Below are 17,486 nucleotides of genomic sequence, written 5' to 3'. Positions count from 1 at the left end.
TTCCTCATTAATATTTGCAAGCGGTGGAGATGAGCACCGTCTACTTTATTGCAAGAGGAACTTTTATGTCAAAGGGGGAAGTGAACTTACCAGATTTTTATTCTTTTATCTCTGCTAGTATGCATTACAGCTGGAAGTAGTTCAAGTTGGCCAAAATCAGGGACTGAAGAGAGTTCAGAATTTTCTCCAACACTACAGAGATTCTGTTGTTTCACAAAGCTTCCCTTCTCTACCTGCACTGTTGATATGTTTCTATTCTTTCTCAGCAGTTTTTCAAGTGGTGTCCTTCACACTGGTCTCCCCCACGACACATTCCTGGCTACTATAAAGTTGGGTGGCAATCATTGCTTGAATTCCTTTTTCCTGAACCTAAAGAGGCTTGTCTTTAGGCTACGAAGCCTCCCTTTCGGAGGGCTTACTCAGCCTTACAATTTAGTACGTTCTGAGTATGCATAAATGGGTTCCTAGAGTACAGCGGGTCAGAAACGTTCCTCTTACTGGAAAGCCCTCAGTTTCCAGGGGAGAAAAACGAAACTCTCCTCATTTAGAGGCAGGGATTTCTGCGTGTCACCAAAAGCCTTCCTTTCCTCTGTCACATCTCCAAGTGGGAACTCGCTGTTTCTCCACGACCCTGACGCACAAAGTCACTGGAGAGGCGGCAGCAGGCTGGGGAACAAGGACAGCCAGTTGGACTTCCCTGAAGGCTCAAGTCCAGAGGGATATCCGGGACTTAGAAGCGTTTTTCTATATGGCAGACGCTGCAGGAGCGCAAGAGTGGGTATGCTCCAGGGGTCCGCTCAGCAGACCTGGGGCGGGGATCCGCAGGACGCGCCCTTGGCCGGAAGGACCCACAAAGCTCGGGACCTCAGCTTGGGTTGGGGATGGAGCCGCCCTAAGCGACCTCGAGATACAAACCCCAGCGACCGCCGTTAGCTTTGTTTGCAGCCAACTATACTTCGGACGCGCGCGCGGCGAAGCAACTTCCGGCTTCCAGGCCTCCCCACAGGCCCAGCCCGGACTCGGTCTTTCTCCCCGCGCAGCCCAGTTCCCCCTCCCGGCCCCGCCCACCTCCCTGGTCCGCCTCTTCGCGCTAAGGCTACGCCTTGGCCCTCCTCCCCACCACTTAGGCCCCGCCCTCTGGCCTCTCATTTTCCCCCTCCTCCCCTCCCCCCGTTCCATTTAATTGTTGGATTGTCAGCGCTGCACTCCCGCTGGTGGCCGGCAGGGGGCATAGTTCGAGTTTGGATTTTTTTCCGCCGGGCGTCCCCGGGGAGGCAGTCGCGGAGTGGGGGAGGGGAGGGCGGGGCGCGAGGACGCGGTTCCGTCGGCTGCTGCGCTAGTTTTGGTCTCGGCTCGGCGGGCAGGCCGCGGCTGCCGCATCAGAGCTGACGTGGGGGCGACGTGGGGCCGCCGCCGGCGCCGGCGCCGGGTTGCTGGGCGGCGGCGCCGCTCCTGAGCGGCGGTCGGGCTCGCCGTCTCCACCTCCTCCCGTCCGTAATCAGTGACGAGGTCCGCTACGTAAATCCCATCGCGGCGGGTAAGTGGCGCGCCGGCCCGGGACCCAGAGACCTCGGAGCCGGCGACGCGGCGCAGGAGGCGGAGGCAGGAGGCGGAGCGGAGCCCGGTCGACGGGTCGGGGGCCTCGGGGCCCCGGAGCGGGGGCGCTGGGGGCTCCGAGCCCGAGGGGGAGGGTGGGGAGAGCGGGAGCAGTGCGGCCGGGGGCGCCAGCCCGGGGGCCTCCCGGTGGCGGCGGCCGCTCACTTGTCCCGCTCCGCCCGCGGGGTGCCTTCGGGTTAGTGCAGAGCTCTGCCGAGCGGGAAGCGGGCTGCTCTGCTCTCGCAGCCCTCCCTGAGTCCTTTTGAACTTGGTACAAGTTGGGCAAGTCTTTGGGGAAAAGCCTCACTGCTCTGATGAGTGGGGTTCTCCCTCTTTGAGAAGAAAAGGAAACGAGAAGTAAGGACGTTGGTTTTATCTACCACCGCCGACGATTAGTAGCACCTTTGTCTCAATTATGTGCACTTCGCTTAGATAGAAATCAGCGTTAACCCATTTCTTCTCCGAAACATGAGTCGGGGACACCGGTGTTGAGTCACTTTAGTCCCCAGACACGACAGAGCTGATGAAATAGTGCGGAGACTTTTATAATAGCCGCGAAGAAGGAACAGAACCCTGACAGCTGATAGAAATTGCAGTTTCTCTTGTTCTTTACCTTTGATTTGTGCCTTTTTAGAAGGCACCTAGCAAGGTTCCCAGAACATGCTGGACAGGGAGTAGACACATTATTCAACATAGTTCTTTATCCTGCTGCACGCATACCAGGTCCCCCTAACTTGAAAATCGCTGAGACCTTCCGTGTACAGCGCTCAGGAAAGCCGCTGTCAGCTTACGATCAAATTTTCAGCAGTTTTGACTTACAGGATCAGCCTGAAGGTCTGCCTGAAACTGAGAGAGCCCCTTTTAACAGAACCTCTTGGCTCTGTAACTTCCTAAAATTTCTTCCTTTCGAGCCTGATTTGGCGGGCTGATGAGACTGTAGCCACCTTCCCTTTAAATAAATAGAAACCTCGGTGCACGATAGAGGTCCGGTATGAAAACTGTAATAGATGACATTAATAATTCATGCTGTTTTTTTTTTTTCCCCTTTGGGTACCATGTTTTTCTCCTAGTCTTGGTCCTATGTTGGGATAGTAAGCTGCTTTCCCTTCATATTTTTAAAATTTGAACTTTTTTCTTTTCTTTGAACTTTTTCTTTCCAAGGATGTTAAATTGCAAATCGTATTTTGGCTAATAAGAGCTAGGTACTTTAAAAATAATGTATAAACAACTGCTTACTGATTCGGATACAGCTTTTAGAAAGATATTTAAGTGGGTTTGATCCTGAATGAGTAGAACACTTAAAGCATTGTCATATTAAGTGTTGATAATCACAGAAACATTTTTGGTATAAATCTGTAAAGAGATCAGTGTAAGCAGATGCTTTCCCAGTGACTTGCTGGTCAACCTGGAGTCATTTTGGTGAGTGTGAAGTTGTAATTATACTGATGTTTTGTGTACATATCTTGTAAGAATATATGAATAAATTTTTATTGAATTTGTAAACACAGAGGAGCTCTTCAGTCTTTGTTTTTGCTTTGTCCTGGAAGGTTAATGAAATTTGCTTCTACAGATGAGTTCAAGAAACTCCAGATTCCATAGATCGCTTTAGTTTGCTACTGAGGCAGGTTATTGCAGGATTAAAATGTAAAATCCTTTTTAGAATTCCATGAAGAGTAGGGAAGAGTTTCAGGTTATTAACACACATAAGAAATCGTGATTGAAACTTGACCAGTACGTACATATATTTATGATCTGTTTTCCCTAACTTGATATTCTCTGTAAGTTAATATTGGGCCAGAAAATTGAGCCAGGTTTATTGTTGACGTAGTAGTCCATTGGAAAGCGCTCAAATGTCCCGTTCCATTTAGATAGACTTTTAAAAGTAAAACTGAACAATGTAAACACTTCACAGCTGAACCACTGTTATTTTGACATGCGGTCAACATTGGTCATTAGGAAAATAAGCCCGAAATGTCTTTGAATTCTGTTAAGTATTTCAACTTTATTGAACTAGTGGATTCTGTATATAAAAATCAACTTTGAGAAGAGTTATTGTACATTGAATGCAATTTTAATGTTATCAATGCAGATCATAAAAATAAAAATTTCAGGGGAAATATTTTTTATCTATTACATACAGGTAGAAATAAACATTTTAAATCATTTTGTTAATTTCCTTTCAAAGAATATTTCAAGTTTTTAAAATACCATGCACCATGAGAACTGTATAATTAAGAATACAGTATAAGAGTAAATACTTTCACTCCTGGGTTTTCTTTTTCTGATGCTTTAGGATATCCAGTAGAGAATAGGGGGAATGAAGAGGAAAACTCAAGGATAACACTAGTGGGATTTTATCTTGATACTACTCATGAAGACAACTTGAGTCTTATTGATATAATTCCATTTACAGCAAAGTTTAGAAAGTACAATATCTATCTTGCACTTTTTTTTAATCTTGCACATCTTTTGATTGGCTTTCTCGGGAGTTTTAGAGGAAATTGTTGCCAAGGGGTATATAAGACAGTTTTGAGGAAGAACATAGGCTAGAAAGTTATGTGGGAGTTTTGCTTAAAGCCTCTTGGAATAACTCTCTGACTGGTAAGGGAGGATACTTGCCTCATAGAAAACCTTACTAGCAGCCCTTTTGTGAGGCTCTTTTGAAGTACCCAGTTGTCCCCAAGTGGGAAGCATCTTTGGTCGTATTTTCTGAACAGTGATTCAGCCAGACCTGTCAAATGTCAAAGTCATGTGAAATCCTAATGGAGCTTGTGTGATTCTGATAATTTGAGAATTTCCCAAAAACAGTTTTTTCGAAGTTATCTTCTTGAATTTTTTTTTTAACACAGCGGACTTAAAATTTGACCGTCCTAACTCATGTCATTCAGTTTTGTTCATTTTCATTAATAGAGCAAAAATGATTTTTTTGCTTCAAAATGTTTTAAAGTGGAGTTTATATTCTAGCATTGATATTATAAAAGCCTCTAGCTTTTATTTATTAGAGAAACCGAATCATGCATAAAGACCTATGATACTGTATATGGACAGTTGGGATGCTTTCACTCCTTTTAAAATTGATGGAGGTGTTAAAATTAACCTATATAAGCATGTTTCTGGACTTAGAACTAAGTAGCAGCGTTGTTCATATACACAAAAGAGGACCAATCTAGGTAAGTATCATAACGTTGAAATTCATTTCTCTGAACAAGACTTAATTCAAGCGTCTTATCTACTCTTTTCCAGATTACTGGTTAATAGTCACTAGAGTTGTACTTTGTGTAGATAAGTACTTTGAAATGTACTTAAAGTGCAGTAGTGAAATACAATATTGAGCAGGAGAACCCAGCAATGACTCTAGTCAAGCAAATAACTCACAGAAGATTTTAAATTTTGTTTCCTTCCATGAAGTGGTGGTGGTGGAGACGGTGGTATTTGGAGAGGTGGAGATAGGCCATGATTGTTTGAATTTTAGTTTTCATTTCCTCCTCACCAGCCAGTTTTGTTGTTCATTGACTGTGAAATAGCCAAAAACAGGTGCCAGGTGGGGACTTAATTGAGAAAGGGATGCTGAAATAGTTAATCCTTTAGTGACTTTATAAAAACTTAAGATTTCTTAAGTAATAGGTATCTGCAGCAATTAAGTTGGAGTGGCCTTGAATCTGTATTAGAAAGCCACCTGATTTTCTCTATGATTCATGTTTAAAATTTTGAAGACATTACTTGCAGGTGTCTCAATTATTTATAAGTATTGCTCCTGGCTACTTCTGTTTTTACACAAAAGTGTAAATAAAGAATGTTATTTGAAAGTTATTCTAACCTTGTTTCACAATGATTACAAAACTTGAAAAGTGGTGTAATTTCCTGTCATTGCTCTCCCACTTTGTTTCTCCTGTACTCATCTCCTTAATCTGAATGCATGTAGTAAAATAGGCTTATCCCTGCCTACTGGAGATGTTTGGCTCTTTGTAATTACTTCTCTCTTCTACCCAGCCCTGCCTTCTCCCAAGTTTTTAATCCATGTGATTGAAATGAACCAGCTGTATATGCACTTCATGTTCTTCTTCCCTTATCTTTTTTTTTTTTTAAAATTTTATTTATTTATTTGACAGAGAGAGATCACAAGTAGGCAGAGAGGCAGGCAGAGAGAGAGGAGGAAGCAGGCTCCCTGCTGAGCAGAGAGCCCGAAGCAGGACTCGATCCCAGGATCCTGAGATCATGACCTGAGCCAAAGGCAGCTGCTTAACCCACTGAGCCACCCAGGCGCCCCTTCCCTTATCTTTCAAACCTTACTCGCTATTGCTATTTAAATCATGATTAACCTATGAAGATCTCCTATTTTCCGAAGGAACTAAAACCTTGCTTCATCCTGGAACCAGAGAAATAGATATACTTTTCTTTTGTCTCTCTCTCTCTCTTCCTGCTTCCATGAGAGGTGTATCCCCTTTTATTCCACATTTTTTCCTTTTTATTTTGACTATTCTAATTGCAACGTGGGATTTTTTTTTTGGTTGTGTTTTTTGGTTTTTGTTTCTCCCCCTTCCTGCAAAAACTATCTCAATGCATAATTTACAATTTCCATTTTTCGGATCTTGAAAGTAGAGCAAGAACTTAGGTTGTTTTGCAAGTGTCTTTGTAAAGAACTCTACATATCTGTCATATTTCCCCAATTTTATAGGTCTTTCCAACTGTAATATCTAGCCCCAAAGCCAGAATTTTTTAAAAAGCAGCCTTTTATTGTCTTTCCAAAGCAGTCTACTTAGTTTTCACAGAAGCAGCTCTTTTTTTTAGTCTTTTAAATCTATTTAATAATTTAACATGCTATTTAATAGATCCAAAATTATAACAGTAAGTATAGCTGGCATAATCAAGTTAGGTGATAAATATGGCTAACTCTTGCTAAGCATCCATCACAGCTGTTAAAAACAGAAGTGCTTGGGTACGTTAGAGAGTGACTCTGGCCTTAGGGGTGCTGTAGGTTTTACAGAAGAAATGGAGAACATTGGTTCATACAGAGAGTTGGTTGTGGAGAAGGAAGTTGGCTAGGTAAGCTTTTATATTCTGGTAATGTTTCCCAAGAAGTTTGATCCTTTTTTTTTTTTTTAAAGATTTTATTTACTTATTTGTCAGAGAGAGAACAAGCAGGGGAGTGGCAGGGAGAGGGAGAAACAGGCTCTTTGCTGATCATGACCTGAGCCAAAGGAAGACACTTAACCAACTGAGCCACCCAGGCACCCCTAATCATTGTATTTTAAATACCTGTTATAGAGAGCTTTATATTAAGGGATACTTGATAGCAATGAAATTAATTGAATCTGTATGCCAGAGGGTGACTAGAGCAACACACAGATGAAGAATGAGGTGAATGCCAGATGATTTTGGCAATCAAACCTAATATATGATAGAAAATTTTTACCAGTAGGATAATGGCTTTTCTCCATATACAACACAGAAATTCACAACAGGCAAAAGAATTTTGAACTCCTTTTTCTCTCTTAGTATAAGCTCTTATTTGCCTATAATAAACTAAGATATGCCTTTCTACTCTAAAAGGTTTCCTTAGCAGATAGGACTTAAAAATATATTTTTATAGAAAATTGGTAGTATCCAAGACCTTACATCAGTAACCTTTGTGATTTTAGGCATAAAGAGATCAGCTTAAAAATTCTAACCTCAGGCTGTGTTGTGAAATGATGAATTCAAGGGGTATGTTTTAGGCTAATTAGAATATATAATCTCAGTATGAGAACATATTAGGACATTTGAGCTCTTAACCATTCAGGTGTTTGTGTGGAAGTGGGGGACCCTAAGTCAATCCTTGTCTACCAAAGAGTAGCATGTTCTAGAATAGTAAAATCAGATTTGAGATGAGATCAATAGTATAAAAAGCAGCCAAGTTTTTCAAAGTATGCACAGTTTATACTTTAGTAAAATTGGGTCTCCTGCTTTACAAATCCACACAAGGTAATTTTGAACCTGGAAAATTAATGGAAAGGATTAAATTAAAATCGAAGGCTTTTACAACAAACTTTATTAAGCCTCTACAAAGTACCTCAAACTATAATGCTCATAACTTTGACTGTTTATTAAAGCAGGGGGTCTATTGGAGGATTTTGAATAAGGAAATAAATTAACGTGTTTGGATTTGCATTTTTGAATAGAGTGTTGTGGTCTAGTGGAGTAGATTAAGAGGGTTTGAGAGAGAGGTTTGAGTGAGGTGAAGTTAGTACAGGGAGAGACAAATTGCTTTATGGAGAGGTAGTTATTGCTTTAATCATGTCAAATAATCAGTTTCAGAACTAAGGCAGTGTCAGAAATGATGGAGAGAATGGAGCAGAGTGGAGAGATATGAGATAAAATTATTGAGGCTGAGTTAGGTAGTGGTCCTTGCTTATATTCCAAACACAGTTAGACATTTTATGTTTATTATTACATTTTATCCTCACAAAAAGATCTCCATTTGACAGGAAAGAATGCTTGGAAAATTTTATAATTATCTGAGGTCATATAGCCAATAAACCATAGAACTCAGAGCAGGGTGACACCGAGATCAGCTTCCAGTGCCCGTGTTTTTATACTACACACTATTGCTACCAATAAACCAGTCTGCCTCCTCAGAAATTGAGGACATGGGAAGTAGGTAATGAAAGGAGAGGAGAACTCCCAGATGGGGTGGCTGAGTCAGTGTTGATGTCACTCACTGGGAGAAGAGTACAGCAAGAGGAGAGATGCAGAGTGAGGGCATTGAGATTAGATTTGAACATTTGGGGCTTGAGGGTCTGTGAGCAAACCAGTGGGCAGATGCATGTGGGCGGGAGCTCAGGAGACAGAAGTCTAGACTGCAGAAGAGATCTGAGACTGAGTGAGGATCAAGTAGTCTAGGGAGCCTGTGTTGGGGGAGACTTTTGTGACAGGCAGCCTGGGAATACCAGCCTTTAAAGAGCAGGCAGAGGGGGCACCTGGGTGGCTCAGTGGGTTGAGCCTCTGCCTTCAGCTCAGGTCATGATCTCAGGGTCCTGGGATCGAGCCCCACATCGAGCCCCACATCGGGCCCTCTGCTCAGCGGGGAGCCTGCTTCCTCCTCTCTCTGCCTGCCTCTCTGCCCTACTTGTGATCTCTGTCAAATAAATAAAAAAAAATAAAAAATAAAAACCTTTAAAGAGCAGGCAAAGAAGACTGAAGACAAAGGACTGGGTAATTTGGAAGAGAAGTGAACACGGTGTTCCAAAGAGCAGCAGAAAATTTGGAAATTGGGAAATGCTGTAGGGATATAAGGAAGATTGGACTAGAAAGCATTCTTTTAGATTTGGCAAGCAGGCAATCAGTCATGATGACTTCTTAGAGAGTAGTTGGGATGAAATCATGCTTTGATAAGCCTGAGTCAGAGTCAGTTTTGTCTGATGGTCATCATTCTGGGATGAGACTAGTCATTTTTCCCTTTTGACATCTTGTGGCTGTGGTGGCTGGAAGCTGGTACTTTCTTCAATGCTGATTGCCTCTGGGAAGACCAAGTAGGTAGCTGTTCCTGCACTTCAGTGAATACCTTTTGCTGCTTTTTGAATTCTGCACCATAAGAATGTATTACTCATTCAAAAAATAAACAAAAAAAGGTATTTCCAAGAGAAATATAGAAATTAGCAGTTAACTTCTCTTTTTATGTGGTGCCATGATCACTATTATTCAAATAATATAGTCAATGTTCTTTGTTTAAATATCTCTCTCTCTCATTAAATTGCAATCTCCTGCAGAGCGGGGACATTTTGTTATCTGTCTCGTCTATGCTGGCCCCTGCCCTCTAGGCTATGCAATGTTTATGGAAGATAAGATGTCCCAATGTAAAACACCAAAAGAATATAACAGAATAAGGTTTAATCCAAATGAATGGCACCATCCTTTTTGTTCATATAGTAGGTAGCCTGGTTCAACTGTCCTACCATCTCCTGTTATTCCTATGCTGGAGGATGGGGGGTACAGACAGTAGCTATAATCATTGTCCTAGTATCCTTAGGCAAACCTGCTGGCTCAGTTTTAAAATGACTAGGATGGTATGACACCGTTTTAGAGGGGCCACTTAGGAGGGAACCCTGAAAGCAGTATGTCTGTGGCAAAGCACCAGCATTGCTGGCAGATACCATAGAAGACACTTAGGGCTGCACACATTTGTCCTTTCCACGTCTACGGTAAATTAAGGGCTTCAGTTTCTTTTTCTTTTTTCTTTGCCAATTTTACTTGATTCAGCTTGTCAAATATGTACTTTTAAAAGATCTTAGTGAAAAATGGGGTTTAATTACTAGAGTGTCTAAAACAGCTCTTTTTAAGTGTACTATAGACTGTTGGTGGAGATTTTAAAGAAACTTAATATTTTGTTTGGAGTTAAAATTCTCTGACAAAAGCCAGTTTTGAATTTAAGGTAAGTAAAAAATGGTTGATAAATTTGCTGTAGTGGAATGAAGTTTAAGAAAATGGTAAAAGAAATGATAAATTCGCTCATTTATTAAGTGATTGTTATTTTTAAAATGGAGCTGATATTGTGAGCTATATATAGTGTATATTAAATGATTCAGACAGCACTGCTTTCTCTTCAGTAGGAAATAACCTGATAAATAGCACATGATTTACGTTTTTTTGAGTTTTTTTCTTAGATGATAAGAAAATTGAAAGGAAATAATTTTGAAAAAAATACAGAGTTTCCAGCTTTCTAGTCTGTGTTTTTTTATTTGTTTTTTTAAATTTTTTTTAAGATTTTATTTATTTATTTGACAGACAGAGATCACAAGTAGGCAGAGAGGCAGGCAGAGAGAGAGGGGGAAGCAGGCTCCCCTCTGAGCAGAGAGCCCGATGTGGGGCTCGATCCCAGGACTCTGAGATCATAACCTGAGCCGAAGGCAGAGGCTTTAACCCACTGAGCCACCCAGGCGCCCCTCTAGTCTGTTTTTCAATTTTATAGAAATTAGGGTATTCTGGGGAGTATTCTTCTGATGTAGTTTTTATTTATGTATTTATTTATTTATTTATTTAGAATTTTTTTTTTTTTAATGAAATTTATGATCTCCCAATTCAATTTTTTTACTGCAGGATAAAGAAGAAAACAGAGAAGGAACAAAGCATTGATTACAGATGTCTTAATAATGAGCAAATGTGGCAGGAAAAAATATATTAAGACAAATCTAAGGTAGGTGGGTATATCTTCTGTTCTTTTGAAAGTTCTGCTTAGAGAGTTAACTCTCTAAGTGGAGATACATGGATAAGTGAATGATGTATATATATGTAAACATGTATCCATGAATGTATATAAATGTGTGTATATATATATATATATGATACTAAGAAAATATGATATAATGTACCCTGTATGATATAATGTACCACCCAGAGTGGTCAGCCATTCAGCTGAAGTGTTCATTTTCTACCCTGTACATGTGAGGCAATGGAGGGGAGAAGTGGGCATTTACATTTAGCTTGTATTGCCTGCTGGTCTTTTCATTTAGAAAGGACACCATACCTTAGGATATGGACAGAGTTTTAGTTCTCTTCCTTCCTTGCCTTTAAGCTATGCTTGTTTCTAATATAAAACAGTACAGTTTTATCAATTGTTTTACAAAAATCCAGATAGAACTTTTCAGGTTTTCTTGTGGCTACTTTCAGAGACATTCTGGTTTATCAGTTGGACCTAGCTTTAAAAAGAAAATAAATTTTCTATGACTTTTTTGGTAAAACTATTCATAAATAAAGAATAGAAACAACTAATATTTTTTCCTTTTGTAGCTGGATTCTATTTTTAAAGTTTTACAAGGGCAAATATAGTTGCTTTGCAGTGTAGTTTGTCTTTGCAAATAGGATACAACTAAGATTTTAGAAGTTTGTTAGTTAAATGAACATTTTAATTATTATTAGGAAACAGCCTTTGTCTTTTGTTTAGATAGATTTGGTCTGTATTTCCTTTCCTATTTGTTTTCTCTTACCTTTTAAGAACACTTTCCGAGGTACCAGTGGTAGCAATCCTTTAAAATGTTTTTCTGTTTTCTTCTAATTTTTTCTTCTAGTTCTATATCTTATTTGATCTTGACACATAGGATGCCTGAATAACTCTGGTCATTAGTTGTCTCAGTATTTCTATAATTGTGAATATAATTTTATGAATTTACCTTTGTATTTATTTCTTGAAGGTATATAATAGATTGTCTGCCTATTGTGTTGTACTGCATAAACAGTATGGTACTATTGTACAAGTGTTTGGAGGAGTTATTGCAGTATTACGTAGACATTCTATTAAAGTTCTAGAAAATAACAGAGTAAGCAAACAAATACAGTTCTACCCTTCTAAAAGTAATTTAACTTAGTCTTTGAAAATTGTGCTAATGGATGGATCCTGTTATTTTAAAACATAGCTATCTCAACATTTATTAAACTGAATCCTAATATATTTAGAACGTATTGGGATAATGTTTATTTTTCTATCAAAGAAGGTGGTTTGCTAAATATATATATATAAAGAAGATTTCAGAAGAATATTTAACCTTCATAAGAAAAGAATATTGCTACTACTATTATTAATCATTTATAAGTTTAAATATGCCCATTTTAGCAGTCTATCTGTTTTTCAGAATTGTGGAACCAAGTATTTGCCAGTACTTTGCTTGCTGTTAGTTTATAGTACTTAATGGACTTTTTGTTTTTGTTTTTCTTTTATTGCTTCATCTTGTATGTATTTTTAAATATTTTATAACTTGTGATTACTGATTGGTCTTTCTAATAAGGGTTATTGTTTAAGATTAAAATATTGTTCAATTTATCAATAACTAACTTCAGTACAACTATGTTTAACATTTGATATAGAAAGTGAGATTTGGGGGGAACATATTCTTGAATACATCTCTTCAATTTTAGCTATAAGATATATAGTGAACAATGAAGGATTATAATGGATTTTACTCTTATACTTTATAAATGAATTCTATCTGGTCTAACTGAGGCTGATTTATAGCTGTTAATGTTATATGTATATCAATTACCCTGAGTTCTGGGTAGTATATGTCCTGTTGAAATACTGTTTGAAAATGCCTACTATAGTGATTGACCCATGTTGAACATGTAATTCTTAGTTGAATCTTCTTCTCTGAGTCGTGCCCTAGGGCTGGTTTTTAGTGGGTTTAGAAGGTTGTACTAGAGAGCAGTTGGATATTGATCAGTAGAATAAACAGGCTTGAAAATGATAGGGGATATATTTTAAATAGATAGCACTGGCTTTACTTTTCTGTAGATGATTTTTACCTTCAAATGATTTTATTTTATTTGTTATTTTTATTTTTTTATTTTATTTTATATTATTATTATTATTTTTTAAGATTTTATTTATTTGTTTGACAGAGATCACAAGTAGGCAGAGAGGCAGGCAGAGAGAGAGGAGGAAGCAGGCTCCCTGCTGAGCAGAGAGCCCGATGCGGGACTCGATCCCAGGACCCTGGGATCATGACCTGAGCCGAAGGCAGAGGCTTTAACCCACTGAGCCACCCAGGAGCCCTTATTTGTTATTTTTTAAAAATATTCTTCTTCTTTTTTTTTTTTTTTTTTAAGTAATCTTTGCACCCAACATGGGGCTCACACTCAAGAGCTTGAGATCAAGAGCTTGTGTGCTTCACCACCTCTCAAATAAATTGATTTTAGTATCAAACTTTTACCAAGTGACATGTATTGGTCACTATACTAGGCATGCTAAAAGAATAGAAATGGTATAAAATTAGAGTCCCTACATCCTAGTGTGAAAGATAAAGCATATCTGGATGAAGATTGTAACAATAGTTGCAGCATACTCAAAAATGCATCTTTATTGTAAAATGCTGTCTAAATTGGAATACTTGGGACACTGGCTGTGGAAGGAACCCTGGAGTTCACAAGACCTCTTATTCACTGTCTGCTATCTATTATGTGCCTTATAGAAAATCAATCTCTCTAAACCTTATTTTTTACCATTTTTAGTGACATCTGACAGTTGCATAGTCTTCCTGAATAGTTGATCAGTTGGATTATTTAACAATTATAGTAGATTCTGTACTAGGCACTGGGAATACATTGAAATATAAGGTGTAATCTTATATAAGCATCCCGGAGTTGCTTATACTAGTGTTGGTACTTTGTGAATAAATGTATTATATGCTAGACAAGTGTTATAGTGGAAGTATTGCATAAAATGCTTTGGGAACTCAGAACAGAATAACTAATTCTGCCCAAGGCTGTTAGAATAGGCTTTTGAAAGATGGTGTCCTTCAGCCAGGCCTTGAAAAACTGGTAGGAATTTGCCTGTTGGACAAAGAAGGGGTGAAGGGCAGTTCAGGAAGAGAGAAGAACAGATATTAAAGATTAGAACTAGGGAAATAGGATGTGTATTTGAAAGAAATGGCTATGAGGAGGCCAGAATGCAGAATGTGGGAAGAATGGAGTGACTGGAAATGAGGCCATAAAAGTAAAATGGGGTCATGTTGTGAAAGAGATTGAATGGCAGTTTGGTTTGGTAATTGAGAATATGGACTTTGGAAAAAGACCTTAGTTCAAAACCTGGCTATGTCACTCTGAACAGATCAGATTGGTGGTAAGATTAAGTTCTTAACCTCTTACGTTTCTTTGTCATTATCTATTTTATTATCCCTAAAAGAAGAACTAACTATCCTGATCTTATAAAGATGTTAAGGATTAAAGCCAGTAGGCTTTTACCACATGGTAAGCACCAACAAATGGTTGTTGTGGTTATTATTGTAAGAAGTTTGAATTTTATCCTATGGTCAATATAGGGCTACTGAAGAGTTTTAAGTAGAGAAGTGTTTTAAGCAGAAGTGTAAACTTGAGAAAGAGAGCTGTTAGTATGGATTGGAATAGGGAGATTGAGTAGTGGTAAAGAAGGGGCTAACTTGTTCTTTAGTAGGAAGGGTCATCCCACTTGGTAATGAGGCCGTAGGGAATGAATGGGAGAGGGTGTTAGAGGTAACACCCAGGTTGTCACTTGATGGATGCCAGAGCTGCATTTCCTGAGGTTAAGAAACACATTTGTGGAGGAGGAAGAGATTAGTTTTGGACTCATTGAGTTTGAGGTACCTGTAGGACACCTATTTGGAGATAATAGATAGGCATTTGAATATATGGTTTTGGAATTCAAGAGAAACCTCTGGGCTAGAGATCTAGATTTGAGAGTGTAAGCCTGAAGCTGGTGAAATGATGACAGTACACAAAGGGAGATTTGAGAGTGAGGTGAGAAAACTAAACAGATCCCTGAAGACATGCAATATGAAGGTTGACATTGAATAAGAGAACGAATTAGCAAAGGAGCTTGTGGAGGAGTTGTCGGAGAATGGGATGAGAGCAGAAAATGCAATATGATGACATCAAAAAGGAAGACGCCAACAGTTTTGAATACTGCTGAGGGATCAAGCCAGATAGGACTTAAAATGAACTTAGATTTAGTGACAGATTGGTTACCTTTACTAGAGAAGTTTAGTGAAGCAGAAGCCAAGTTTAGGGTTGTCTAGGAATAGGTGGGAGTAAAGAAATGGATATAATGTTGGTAATTCTTTAATGTAGTTTAGCAGTGAAAGGAAGAAGAGAGGTTCAAGACAGTAGCTAGAAAAAGACTTCTGGTTCAGCAAGTGTGTGGTGTGTGTGTGTGTGTGTGTGTGTGTTTGAGATCGAGGAGACTTAAACCTGTTTAAATCTTGATAAGAGGAACCATTGGAGAGGGGTGAAGGTAATTGATAATAGTTCCCTTGAATAGGGTCCAAAGCACAGATTAAAGAACTTAAGAGTTGGGAGTCAGGAGGCAAAGTAAAATGGTGAGTATAGGTGTAAATAGGTTTGCCGATTTTGTGGCAGGAAATTGAGGGAGTTCTCATCTAAGCAGGAGGCAAGTCCTTACACTTTGTGTAAGGTAGTTAGGTAATCTTGGAGATTTGAGAAGAGGGAGGAAACTTTGAAAGAGTCATAGAGAATGGAAGAGTAAGTTTACTAGGGAAACTGTAAGATTGCTGCCCACTTGAGGAGAGAAACAGGGAGAGAATCTCAAGTAGACTCCCTGCTGAGGGTGGAGCCCAATGCAGGCTCAATCTCACAACCCTGAGATCATGACCTGAGCCAAAATCAAGAGTCACATGCTTAACTGACTGAGCCACTCAGGTGCTCCAGAGAGGAAATCTTTTAACTCAAGTGCCAAAGTCTTCAGTCTACATCCTGGATGTAAATGGAAAATGATTGTCATGTGAGTGAATATAGGATGGTACACCCGATGTCTTTGGACCTCAGCAAGACAGGGGTTTCTGCAAAGACACAGAGGAGGAACAGCTGACAAATACTAGTGGGAATTCTGATTAGGTATGGGAAGACAAGCTGCTGTCTGTTAAGAGGCTGGGGTGAGGGGTGGGAGTTCCAGATAGCACATTGCAAGGGCTTGGAAGGAGAATAGGAGTTAGGAGTAAGCAACTGAATTACGGGGGGAAAGGAAGCACTAGTTATGAGAGGGATAGTGAAGTACAGGAGGAGCTTACATCTTTGACAGTGACTGGGGAGGTAGAAATGTGAGGTGTTAATGGATGTGATTCAGGCATGGGTCAGGAGGCATCACGGTTTGGTCATGGCTTACAGGAAGGCCAAGTGTGTTGTGTAGTCTTTAGAATGGACAGCAGCAATCATGAGGAGTAGCAGCTCGGCAGTTTAGTCCAATGTTGGGATAGGAGGTTATAGTAGATGATGCCACATGTGACAGGAAGGATGAATAAGGGTGGCCACGGATCTTCCATATCTGCCTTTCTTCCCATTTCCAGGCCTCATGGCATCCTGATTTGGCTGATACTTAACTGTGTGGGTTTTTGTCATTAATCTGGTACCAACTCACATACATGCTTGTAGCTTGTCACTGCGGTGCTTAAGTGGGTAGTGATGCTCTCGAATAGAAGAAGAAATGGAAGGGACGGGACAGGCATCTGAAAACTAGATTGAGATGCTTCATAGGAGGGGAGTGTAGACAAGTACAGACTTGGGAGCATCTACATAGGGGTTGGAGAAGCTGGCGTATGTAGATTAAAGATGTAGGGCTCGATCTCAAGACCCTGAGATCATGACCAGAGCTAAAACCAAGAGTCAGATGCCCAACCAACTGAACCACCCCGGTGCCCTCTCTCTAGAGTTTTAAAAAGTATTTTCACTCTGGTTTGGGGTGCAATTGTAAATGGGATGGACTCCTTAATTTCTCTTTTTTCTGTCTTGTTGTTGGTGTAGAGAAATGCAACTGATTTCTGTGCATTGATTGTATATCCTGACACTTTACTGAATTCCTGTACAAGTTCTAGCAGTTTTGGAGTGGAGTCTTTTGGGTTTTCCACATATAGTATCATATCATCTGCGAAGAGTGATAGTTTGACTTCTTCTTTGCCGATTTGGATGCCTTTAATCTCCTTTTGTTGTCTGATTGCTGAGGCTAGGACTTCTAGTACTATGTTGAATATGTTGGGTGATAATGGACATCCCTGCCGTGTTCCTGACCTTAGCGGAAAAGCTTTCAGTTTTTCTCCATTGAGAATGATATTTGCGGTGGGTTTTTCATAGATGGCTTTGATGATATTGAGGTATGTGCCCTCTATCCCTACACTTTGAAGAGTTTTGATCAGGAAGGGATGCTGTACTTTGTCAAATGCTTTTTCAGCATCTATTGAGAGTATCATATGGTTCTTGTTCTTTCTTTTATTGATGTGTTGTATCACACTGACTGATTTGCGGATGTTGAACCAACCTTGCAGCCCTGGGATAAATCCCACTTGGTCGTGGTGAATAATCCTTTTAATGTACTGTTGAATCCTATTGGCTAGTATTTTGGTGAGAATTTTCGCATCTGTGTTCATCAAGGATATTGGTCTATA

The 17,486-nt window shown here is 39.8% G+C and overlaps 1 protein-coding gene across 10 annotated transcripts in view; it reads left to right on the top strand.

The window, feature by feature from the left end:
• Positions 1 to 1,411: 1,411 nt before the first annotated feature.
• CREM (cAMP responsive element modulator) overlaps positions 1,412 to 17,486 on the top strand; it is a 68,912-nt gene continuing 52,837 nt past the window's right edge. For 3 of the 10 annotated variants that reach the window (XM_044228774.1, XM_044228771.1, XM_044228769.1), the window contains exons 1-2: positions 1,412 to 1,537; positions 10,669 to 10,765. In XM_044228774.1, coding sequence (XP_044084709.1) covers positions 10,722 to 10,765 — 44 coding nt within the window. In that variant the 5' untranslated portion in view covers positions 1,412 to 1,537; positions 10,669 to 10,721. Of the gene's footprint in view, positions 1,538 to 2,730; positions 3,016 to 10,668; positions 10,770 to 17,486 lie in introns of those variants that run through there. The other 7 variants (XM_044228773.1, XM_044228777.1, XM_044228779.1 and 4 more) reach the window with 7 other exon arrangements.

The sequence above is a fragment of the Neovison vison genome, chromosome 12 (genome assembly GCF_020171115.1).
Source record: "Neovison vison isolate M4711 chromosome 12, ASM_NN_V1, whole genome shotgun sequence".
Lineage (NCBI taxonomy): Eukaryota > Metazoa > Chordata > Mammalia > Carnivora > Mustelidae > Neogale > Neogale vison.
This window is presented reverse-complemented; position numbering and strand designations above follow the sequence as displayed.